Below are 12261 nucleotides of genomic sequence, written 5' to 3'. Positions count from 1 at the left end.
GTAAGATCTGTTAAGAATTGTCTCTAAGTATGACTGTTTGATAGCTATAGATGCATAACACCGTTAACTTCCATTTAAGTTAGTCGTTTGTTTACTTTTCTACGTTTCTGAGTAGAGGTTAATAAATTTCATTGTTTATCTATAAAAACCCGACTTAATTTCATATCTATTGCTGCTGGTACGTAACACTATAAAGTTGGAACAGAGCACACAACATGGCCACTGTATGCGGTGTTACTTTTCATTAGGTTCCCAACTAATATCTGGGCCATTACACACCACCAATCCAAGATGGCCTTTCCCAGAGTAAGCTCAAGCACAAGCTGCTCTTAAAAGCCATCTCATAGTCATTCATCAAATTCCCTCTCTCGCGATCCGACACCAACCCGATTTTCTCAATCCCCTTGCATATTGAAGCCCCCCATTACAATTGTGACATTACCCTTATTACATGCATTTTCCAGCTTCCTTTTCAATATTGCAGTCAACCAGATGAATTGCAGCATAAAAGGTGGACAAAATTGAAAAAGGTAAATACAGTTCTGAAGGTTTTATATTTGAATGCATGCAGTGAATGGAATAAGGTCAATAAACATGTCACACAGTTACAGATTGGCATGGATGATGTTGTAGGCATCACTGAATCAGGACTGAAAGAAGATTACAGCTGGGAGCTTTAAGTCCAAAGATACACACTGTATCAAAAGGACAGGCAAAAACTCAGGCAAGTCCTAAAACTAGATAAAGAGAACCCAATTAAATAAATAACACAAAAAATGTTTACTTTTTTTTAGATTATTAGCAAAATTATCCAATATTACATGTATTTGTTGGAAAATATATGCGAACCTTTGCTTTCAGTAACCTGATGTGACCCCCTTTGTACGGCAATAACTCAAACCAATTGTTTTCAGTAACTGTTGATCAGTCCTGCACATTGGCTTGGAGGAATTTTAAACCATTCCTCCTTCCAAAACTGCTTCAACTCTGGGATGTTGGTAGGCTTCCTTATATGAACTGCTTGCTTCAGGTCCTTCCACAACATTTCTATAGGATTAAAGTCAGGACTTTAACTCAGCTATTCCAAAATGTGACATTTCTTCTGCTTTAACCATTCTTTGGTAGACTGACTTCTGTGTTTAGGGTCGTTGTCTTGTTGCATGATCCACTTTCTCTTGAGCTTCAGTTCACGGACAGATACCCTGACATTTTCCTGTAAAAACCGCTGGTATGATTCAGAATTCATAGTTCCAGCAACGATGGCAAGCCATCCCGGTCCTGATGCAGCAAAGCAGGCCCAGACCATGACACTGCCACCACCATATTTCACAGATGGGATAAGGTTCTTATGCTGGAATGCAGTGTTTGCTTTTTGCCAAACAACTCTCATCTAAGCCAGAAGTTCTATTTTGGACTCATCTGTCCACATAACATTTTTCCAATAGTCTTCTGGCTTATCCACATGGTCTTTAGCAAACTTTAGACAGGCAGCAATGTTCTTTCTCGTTGAATAGTGGCTTTCTCCTTGCAATCCTGCCATGCACACCATTGTTCTTCAGTGTCTGCCTGATGACACTCATGAACACTGACAGTCAATGCAAGAGAGGCCTGCAGCTCCTTAGATGCTACCTTGGGGTTCCTTGTGACCTCCTGGAATATTACATGCTTGCTTCCGGAGTGATTTTTGTTGGCCGACTACTCCTGAGGAGAGTAACAATGGTGTTGAATTTCCTCCATTTGTGCACCATCTGGCTGACTGTGGATTGGAGGAGCCCAAACTCTTTAGTATTTGTATCTTTTTCCAGCCTAGTGAGCAGCAACAACTTTTTTTTCTATCGTTCTCAAATTTCCTTTGATTAAGGCATGGCACACTTCCAAAAACCTGCGAGGTGCAGATGAAACTTTGATAGTGAAGACCCAGGTTTATGTTCTTTAAATAGGGCTCTCACACTCACCTGATCATCATCCGATTGATTGAAACACCTGACTAATTTCCACTTTAAATGTACTGATAATCCTACAGGTTCACATACTTTTTCCAACAAATACATATAATATGGATCATTTTTCTCAAATAAATGAAGTGTAATTTTTCTGGGTTATATTTATTTAATCAGGATTTCTGTCTAGTTTTAGGATTTGTGTGATGACCTGATCACTTTAGGTCGTATTTATGCAGAAACAGATTAAATTCTAAAAGGGTTCACAAACTTTCTACTATAAACTAGCCAATACTATCAAGGAGGATACCCAAAGTTTCTTCAGATAGATAAAATGTAAAAGAGGGGCGAGAGTGGATATTGGACTGCTGGAAAACAATGCTGGCGAGGTACTAATGGGGAAAGCAAGGAAATTGCAGATGAACTGAATAAGTATTTTAACGAGCAGTCTGGTGGAAGTTCCAGGTGTCAGGGGTCATGAAGTGTGTGAAGGTACCATTACTAGGGAGAAGGTTCTTGGGAAACTGAAAGGTCTGAAGGTAGGCAAGTCCCTGGAGCAGGTAGCGTACACCCTAGAGTTCTGAAAGTGGTGGCTGAAGAGATGGTGGAGGCACTAGTAATGAACTTCCAAGAATCACTAATTCTAGAATGGTTCTGGAAGAATGGAAAATTGCAAATGTCTCCACTCTTCAAAAAGAGGCAGAAGAAAGAAAATTATAGGCCATTTAGACTAAGTGGTTGTAAGATGTGGAGTTGATTGTTAAGGATGTGTTTTCGGGGTACTTGGAGGCACATGATAAAATAGGCCATAGTTTCCTCTTGCCCGAAATCTGTTGGAATTATTTGAAGAAATTAGAAGCAAAATAGACAAAGGAGAATCAGTTGATGTTGTGACTTAGATTTTGAGAAGGCCTTTGACAAGGTGCCTGACGAGGTTGCTTAACAAGCTACGAGCCCATGGCATTACAGGAAAGATACCAGCATGAATAAAGTAGTGATTGATTGGCTATTAGTGACTAGCTTTTCCACTCCCACAGGAGTCTATGTTAAGGGCCATTTCTTTTTACATTATATGTCAATGATTTGGATGATGGAATTGATGGCTTTGTTGCAAAGTTTGCAGACATTATGAAGATAGGTGGAGAGAAAGGTAGTTTTGAGGAAGTAGAGAGCCTACAGAAGGACTTCGATTAGGAGAACAAGCAAAGAAATGGCAGATGGGTTACAATGTCAGGAAGTGTATGGTCATGGACTTTGGTATAAGAAATAAAAGGGTTGACTATTTTGTAAACGGAGAGAAAACACAATAAAAACTAAGATGCAAAGGGACGTGGGAGTCCTTGTGCAAGTTTTCCTAAAGGCAAGTTGAGTGTGGTGAGGAAGGCGTATGTAATGTTAACATTCACTTGAAGACTAAAATATATAAGATAAGATGCAATGTTGAGATTTTATAAAGCACTGGTGAGGCCTCACTTGGAGGATTGAGTAGTTTTGGGCCCCTTAGCTTGGAAAGGGTGTGCTGAAACTGGAGAGGATTCAAAGGAGTTCACGAAAATGATTCCAGGATTAAACAGATTGTCATGTAAAGAGCATTTGATGGCTCTAGGCCTATATTCAATAGAATTCAGAAGAATCAGGAGTGACCTCACTGAAACCTATCAAATGGCGAAAGGCCTTGATAGAGTGGATGCAGAGAGGATGGTGGGAATTCTAACACCAGACACTTCTCAAAATAGAGGGGCATCCCTTTAGAATGGAGACGAGTAGGAATTTCCTTAGCCAGAGTGGTGAATCTGTGGAATTTGTCACTATAGGCAACTGTGGAGGCCAAGTCTTTAAGTATATTTAAAGGCAGAGGGTCAGAGGTTGATAGATTCTTGATTGGTCAGAGCATGAAGGGATGGGGGAGGCAGGGGATTGGAGCCAGAGGAAAACTGGATCAGCCATGGTGAAATGGCGGAGCAGTCTCGATTGGCCAAACAGCCTAATTCTGCTCCTGTATCTTATGGTCTTATTAATCCAAATGATGCATTTCACTGCATGTTTTGATGTACATGTGTCAAATGAAGCTAATCTAATCTTTACCATGTGATTTCCATTTCTGAGTTATGAAATGTATAATCTTGTTTATCCAGGGGTACACTTTGGATCTTTAGGGTTTAGAATCGATTTTAGCATTGTGAGATTTTCAAAGCTGTAATCTCATGCCTATTTTACACAATTTTGCAATAACCAATTAGTTTGTTATTCTAAATTATTCAAGAAAGTTCTAGCAGACCTTCAGAGCCGTTCTTTAAACTCATTCATTCAACAGTGATAATTCAGGGAATTAGAAATGCGTGACCTTGGCAAGGAGAACTTAAAATTTTACTGCAGGAATAAAAATCTCCATTTTTCATATGCCCCTGATAGAATCACGGTCACACAACAAAAAGTTAAAATTACATCTAAAAAAGCAGAAGAGGGTAACACACTGTAAGGTTTCACTGCTAAGGCTAACGTAATGGCCTCTATGTAATGTTCCACTGTTAAGGTAATGGTTTCTCTGTAGCAGCAATGTTTGGGTTATGACTAGAGATAACAGGACTTTGGAATTCAGTGGCTATCCAATGGGAGAAACGTTGTTCTTTCTTATGCCTCTGGGAGCCGAGTTTTTCGCAGTCTTTTGTCGAGGAGAGACGAAGAGGGAAGACACGCTTGCAGAGAGCTGGTAGACCACCGGATGGAGTGGACTGGGATCTGAGGGTCCGAAGGTCGGTGACGTTCGGAAGAGATCGATGGTGGAAGAATGACTACTGAGTGAGCTCCAACGTAATTTTGACTTTGACTTGGGCCCTTTTTTTGTTTGAAGTTTAATTCCGGCACCCTCTATAAGCAAGTTTGCACGTGTGTGTGTTTGTGTGTGTGTTTGTTTTTTTTTCCTCCGGGTGCTCCATTTTCCTCCTACATTCCAAAGATGTACTGGTAAGAAGTTTAATTGGTCATTGTAAATTGTCTAGTGATTAGGCTAGTGTTAAATCATTAGGTTGCTGGAGGGGACACAGCTCGAAGGACCAGAAGGGACTGTTCAAAGTACATTATCAAAGTACAAGTATTCAGCATTGCATTAATAAAAATAAATTTTAAAGTGCTTTGTTAAATGAGGAAAGTACTGACAAAGCTATTTTTAAGAACATTTGCTTCCAAAGAACTAGAACTCAACCATGCCCAATAAGGGCTGACCTCTGAAGATCTACAGGTGTCAAGTGTTTGGAAGATAGCCTTTCGCAATGAGTCCAATGGCAAACAGTGAAAGGGGAAGAAGCCAGAGACTCACTTTACACCATATGTTCAAAGCAAACAAAGCCAAGAATTTAGTTCCAATGGCCTTCAGAGAAATGCAAGGAAAACAAGAACATTTACTGCATGGATTAGAATCTAGATATTCCAATAACAATATAAACTAGAGCACATTTCAGTCAGTAACCAAGACAAGGGACTTCCAGTTGATTTTAATCACAACCATTATATTATTTTGCAGTCAGTAAGGATTTATTCATGGCTTTGATTCACTGAGCTGCCACTGCTCTGCTTCTTTAATGTGGGATGTATACAGAAGTCAAGAATCACATTGGATCATAAAAGATTACTCTTCTTGTACTGATCCTTAAAAGAAAAGCAACTCCAGCATCCACACTGTGAGTTACCAGTGCAAAAATAGAGATAACATCAAAAGACTGGGTACACAATAGCACCACTGATTCAGAGTGTTGTCAACACAAAATGCAGAGCTACTTATCAGCATTGCTGCCTCCTTGCCATAGCCAATAGTTTCAGTGGCCTAAGAAAAAGTAAATACAAAGTCCCATTGCAACTGTCTTATTCAATATTCCTCCCTCAATCACCAAAACAGTTTCAATTATTCATTTCACTTGCTGTTTGTAGGATTTGACCAACATTGTTACATAATCAGAACTACACTTCAGAATAACGGTATTAATATTCAATTACGCACCACACCATATACTCAGTTACATCCAGTAAGATGTAGCATGCTCAGTCACTGTGGCCACAGTGGCCCCAAGCAAAGTTCAAGTTCATATTTCAGACTTCAAGTTTAATTACCATTCAACTACACATGAATAGAACAAAATACCATTCTTCCTGGACCAAGGTGCAAACCATACACAGCACAAGGCACATTTAGCACATATAAGATAACAAGTAAACATACCGTCACAGAAAAATATACATAATCTAAGTCCCCAAGTGACATGCCTTGTAAATTGCCATCAGCAAGAAAAAGCAGTTCTCAGCAATATGCAAACATATACGCGCAATCCAGCTTGTAATTTCACCAAACATTGGATGGTAGTGCCAACAGGAGATGCCAGCCCCCAACCGAGTATGGGTGACACACTACGCTGTCTCCAGCACCTCCTCTCCTGGACTGCAGCATCAGGCAAGCTTGTGGCCTGAGGCCTGGTCCTCACTACAGAAACGTCCAAGACAATTACTTGATGTTACATTGCAAGCCACCTTCGCGCACCAACTCAGACGCCTTCAATACCTTCCTGTAGCAGGCAGTAACATAGTCCACACCCAGTCCAGTTCCTCCATCAATGAGCAACTAGGTGACGGGGTAGACCTGCAGTAGTTGAAGTTCTTCGTGAGCAGCATTATCTTGCAATGTAAGAAGTCATTTAAACAAAGGGAAAAACGCCTTCCATTGGACCTCCGATAGGCTGCTACATTCCAAACACACCAACATCTTACAAAAAGGTCCTGCCCTCCAGTGTTCACTCGGTGGAAGACGAGCTAGTTTGCATTTGTCTGCAACTGCACTTGCGAAAGGCAAGAACAAACCTGCAGCAGTTCCATGCAGAAACGTAGCTCTAAGACAACATCCATGCACCATCAATCTACAATTCATGACACTCAGGGACTTCAGCTGTATGATTATTATTATTTTTTGTAACTGTAGGCTTTCTGCTATCACAATTATATGTGCTATATTCCTGTGACTTGCACCTTGGCCCAGAAACTTTCGTTTGGCTATATTCCAGTATAATGGTTGAATGACAATTAAACTTGAATGGGAAATGTCCATTTAAGCCAAGGGCAGTCCACTTTTAAGAAAGTAAACCACACTGACATTGCAAAATGTGTGCACACAATAAATTGCTGATGAAAGCAGAAGCCTATTACTTTGTATTGAATTACAGCATTGAGTTAACAGTGCAAGTTAAATGTAAATCAATACCACACCACCCACTCCACCCCCAACTGAGAGATTATTTGTACAAATACACATACAATCTTAAAAAAAAGCAGGAAAACCAAGTGCATCAGCATTATTCACCTTTCTATAATATAGCACATACTCTCCTAAAATAATCACATTATTTGGGAAATGAAGAGCATATTTGCTGTCTTCGTCAAATATAGCCAAATGAATTTGTTTGGCAGGTTAAACAAAAAAAAAATGCTTCTCAGCCTGTTAGTTACCTGCTGACACAAGGAAGATTTAACAGCACACAATAGGGCTCATAAGCCAAGACAAATAGTTCCTATATCTGCACTTCATTTTATTTTCACGAAGTGAAAATTTTATCCTGCTCCAAAATGAAATTAGAGATATCCAAGTGAAATTGCACCAATAGATAGAAATGTAAAAGTTCATCCACCCAGGATAAGAATATCAAAAACAAATGTTTTAGTCTGAAGAAAAACAAAAATTCCTAAGTTAAAGTGAACAACACCCATGGATATTGCAAATTATTTGTTAGCGCAAAATGGCTACATATTAACTACAAATATTTAAGACAGGGCTGGGGAGAATATACTTTGACGAAATTTCCATTGAGCATATATTTGTAGTTGAATAGGTGAAAGAGAAAACAACTTGAACTCTAGAAAAACCAAGTACCTACCAACAGTGACACAGAACAGAAACTTGGTTTAAAAATATTGCTGAATTTTTTAGTAAGTCAAGCCATACAACTCACCTTAGTTTATCAACTCAAAACAAGCTTCAAACAATCCAATTTTGTGATTAGTTTAATATCACACTTTAAAATATGACCCATTGAAACAATGGATCTATGCTATTCCAGTCTGAAGAACAACTGAACTCTGCAGACACAAACACAGCACTACGGAGGCGGCATTGTCAGTGATGTTATCTTTCAGAGAAGAATATTAAGGCCCCAGGTGGATTTTTTTTTAAAAACTCCTTGACACAATTTAAAGAGAAGCATGGCAATTTGTCCTGATCTTCATTTCTTTTGCAGCCAACATTTCACTATGAAAACTAAGCATCATCTCTCTGCTGTTTGTGGGACCATGCATCTTAAACAGGCTGCACATTAAAAAGGTTCAGGCAAATGTCCAATGCCAAACCCATTTAGACAGTTGTAAGGTAAACTGCACTGGAATCACCCAAAGGCAAGAAAGGTCTCATACTTTTCTAATATATGCTTTCCAAAGATTGCAACCATTGCCACAACCTCATGGCCCTTGCTCGTACAAGACCATAAGATATATCAGAGCAAAATTAGGCCATTTGGCCCATTGAGTCTGCTCCACCATTTCATCATGGCTGGTCCGTTTCCCTCTCAGCCCCAATCTCCTGTCTTCTCCCCACGTGATTTCATGCCTCATTTAATCAAGATATCAATATCTACCCTAAAAATACATAAAGACTTGGTCTCCACAGCCACCTGTGGCAATGAATTCCATAGATTCACCATTCTCTGGCTAAAGGAATTCCTTCTCATCTCTGTTCTTCATGGACACCCTCTATTCTGAGGCTGTGTCCTCTGGTCTTAGACGCCTTCACCACAGGAAACATCCTCTCCACATCTACTGTATTGAAACCTTGCAACCTAACCATTTAGAAAATAAACTACAGCAAAAGCAATCGAAGATTTCTATAAAGTTTTGCTATACAATATAGCTTTGTTGCTGCTGTTGTTTTATTTCCTGTGGGAGGGGGGGGTCAGGGATTGTTATTGTTGATGTTCTTTTCCTGCAGGGAGGGGGTGGGGGATTCTAGGGTCTGCGAGTTTTGTTTCCATGGCCATCTGGAGAAGACAAATATCAGAAATATACACACATACTTTGACAATAAAATGAACCTTGCTTTCTGTATTAGACTAGTGGATTCTTATTACTGTGTGCCACAAAAAAAAATTAAGCAAATGTACAATTGTTCTCATCCCAGGAATGGAAATATCACAACAGCACGTTCTATTCTTTATCTCCCTTCAAACTGGAAGATTCCCAGAACTCAGTTGCAACTATTCTTAACCTTTATGATGTTGGGAAATATATTTTGACCCATTTTTCTAGTGTGACAAAAATAATCTGATGAAATACCAAATGCATGTCATCGCCAGTGTCAAAAATGGAAGGAAATAGAGATAGTTTTCAAATTGCAAGCATTATGCACAATTAAAAGAAAATAATACTCTGTAAGAGTACCAGAACTTGGCTGTATGTCTTATTTAGCTGCTTTTGGGGAGCTTCAACACAGGATCAGGCAAAATGCAAGCAAAGTACTAATTCAGGCATGACAACATTGTTCAGAATTTCTAGCACTCAGCTAAGCAGTAGCTCAAGCAAATCCCTTGGAGCAGGTCATCTGGAAATCAACTACCCAAGGGCTCTGCCCAGCATGCAAAGATAATTTTAGCAGGGGGTAAGAAATCAATTATGTGCGAAACAGTAAAACACAGCCACACTTGCAAAAGGAATGAAACCTCCTATGTTTCAGCTGTTTTCACTTTTCACTGATCAAAGGAATATTTCTCATTTGCTATTGCTTATTGTGGGCATACATTTCACAATGTGGCTTAAGTATATACCACTTACAATGGGGAAATCAGAATGATTGTCCTAATACAAGAATAAAAATGCAGCATCGATAATCTGCACACTTCAAGTCAATTCACTGAGTATAAACAATGTTTGCTCAGAGCAACATAAAAAATTCATTCAGCCCTCAATCTAAAATACCTAGCATAGTTAGAACTATGAATATACAATTAGAGTATCACTTCAGAGAGAAAAAAAAACACCTTTATACCATACTCAATGAAGGTTTTTTTGGGTACCAACCAATTATAGATTCAAGATTACAATGAAAGAACCGGCTGTAATTGTGTTAAAAATAATCAAGCACCATTCTAATGAGACAAACGGAAAAACTTTGCAGTCATAGAGAGAATATAAAGATACTGTTTGTCATAGAATTTCCACAATAGCACTCAAGGTTACTTTGCTTCTTGACAATACTCCACACATTGCAACACCCTAAATATATACCTACAATCTGCTTTATAAATTAAAAATACAGCTGAAATTTTTGAATATGATTATAAAATATTGCGTCAACCTTTCTTTAAGACAGGTTTACACCAATGATTAAGAGCAAAGATCTGATCCTGCGGTAGAAATAATACAACAGTCCGAAGGCTGGAATTTACAAATTGTACAGGAAGCCACAATATGCAAGTTATATGGGTATTCCTAAACCGACAACCTGTACCGGCTGGACATTACAACCCCATTACACTGAAATATGCCACTTACAATCTGAAGAGACGGGAAACAGAGGTCAACAATGGGAAAACACTTTTTAACATTGAGAAAGCACTTTAAAAATGAGAAAACATCTGGAAAGGAGTACAGAGAAGGGTTGTTTTCTTTTCGCATGCGTATGTGAAATCAGCGAGTCTTACTTGAATCTGCCACCGCAGTGCTGACATTGATCACCGACCCATCCTTGGTCGCAGATGCAGCTGCCGTTCACACAGATCCCGTAGACGCACGTCGTCTTGTCGCATTCTCGGCAGAGCCCCACACGGGCCGAGAGGACGAGGTAGAGCAGGGCATAGCAGACACAGTACCTACACGGGTCCAGTCCGTCCCGGGCCGCCCACCACCCCGGACTCCAGCTGAATTGATTCGGTCTCTTTTGAGGGTTCCCACCGCCAGTTCCAGCCGCCATTTTAACCTGTGTAATTCGGCTTGCACAAATTACACCGCCCGCACTCCAAGCAAAACCCCCCACCACCCCGAAACTAAACAGCGGCCAACGACACCCCTCCCCCTTTCCAGCTGGCAGCCCGAGGTCAATAAACTAATTTCACCTCCGAAGAGGAGCACAGGGAAGTCTCCGGTGATTTTTTTTTGAAAAAAAAGAAAGTCGGGTGGAAAATTTAGACAGTCACCGCTCAGTTAAATCGGACAAGCGTCAGGTAAACCGTGCGTCGGGTCTTGAGTAGTGCGAGGATGGCAAAAGTAGGTGGAAAGGCGCTGAGAGGAATAACAGAGCGCACAAGCGCCGTAAGGTACGAGTTTGCACATCATGAGAGAATTCAGGCTGTATTTCTTCCCCTCCTCCCCCCCCCCCAAGAGGAAGGAAGCAATCGGATTAAACCCAGAAACAAGCACAAGTCGGCGAGAGAGGTCGCACCGCTGGATGAAGAGCTGCCAGATGTTCGCGGCTGCAGCTGAAGAGCCAGCGCGCACTCGGCTCCGACACGCGAAGCCTGCAGCCGCCACAAAGCCGCTAATTAAAGGGGCAGTACTCCGAGGCTGCGCATGTGCGGCTTCCGGCAAACAAAAAGGAGGCATCCCCCTTTAATGCTGTCGGGCCACTCAAAGGATTTATTCTTGCGAGCACTTTCACTCCGTCGTTAAAACCAATATTATGCTGCAGATGTCCTATGATGTATTGTCTGCAGGTACTTGGTTCAATTCTGCAACTCAGCTCGGAGCTCCTGTGCAGCTCTGAAGTTTAGCATAAGTTGGTGAGGAATTGCTGGGGGAGTAATGGAAACAGAAAACACACCAGGTCGGACAATATCGGAGAGGAAAAAAATAATGGAGTCCGAAGGGAATAATCCGTTTGTCAGAGCTGGATGATAATATTAAAGATCAAACACGCTGGAGGAGTGGGAAGAGAGAAAATGGCAAGGTTGCAGAGTTCAAAGAACTGGCGGCGGTGGAGATTGAGAACTGCAGCGGTGCAACAAGAAAAAAGATCAGTCCGCAGGGAACTGTAAAGGGCAACACGCACAAAATGCTGGAGGAACTCGCCGAATCAGGCAGCATCTATGGAGGGGAGGGGAGTAAACAGTCGGCTGTTCGGGCCGAGGTCCTTCATCTGTGCACTGGAAAGGAAGTGGGTCGGGGGGGAGGGGTACAACCCCTCTCCTTTCCAGTCCTGATGAAGGGCACTGTCAAAGTACGTTTTAGGAACTGCTTCTTCCCCACTGCCATCAGATTTTTGAACGGTACGTGAACCCATGAACAAACGCAACCTTGCACTATT

The 12261-nt window shown here is 40.9% G+C and overlaps 1 protein-coding gene across 14 annotated transcripts in view; it reads right to left on the bottom strand.

The window, feature by feature from the left end:
• Nucleotides 1-11475, bottom strand: part of atrnl1b (attractin-like 1b) — a 1064590-nt gene extending 1053115 nt beyond the window's left edge. For 9 of the 14 annotated variants that reach the window (XM_072239599.1, XM_072239598.1, XM_072239600.1 and 6 more), the window contains exon 1: nt 10664-11473. In XM_072239599.1, the coding sequence (XP_072095700.1) occupies nt 10664-10932 (269 nt within the window). In that variant the 5' untranslated portion in view covers nt 10933-11473. Of the gene's footprint in view, nt 1-10663 lie in introns of all 14 variants that reach the window. The other 5 variants (XM_072239604.1, XM_072239606.1, XM_072239608.1 and 2 more) reach the window with 3 other exon arrangements.
• Between the last annotated feature and the right edge of the window lie 786 nt (nt 11476-12261).

Source organism: Mobula birostris, chromosome 21, assembly GCF_030028105.1.
Source record: "Mobula birostris isolate sMobBir1 chromosome 21, sMobBir1.hap1, whole genome shotgun sequence".
Lineage (NCBI taxonomy): Eukaryota > Metazoa > Chordata > Chondrichthyes > Myliobatiformes > Myliobatidae > Mobula > Mobula birostris.
Note: the sequence above shows the minus strand (reverse complement) of the source record. Positions and strands in the feature narration are given on the sequence as shown.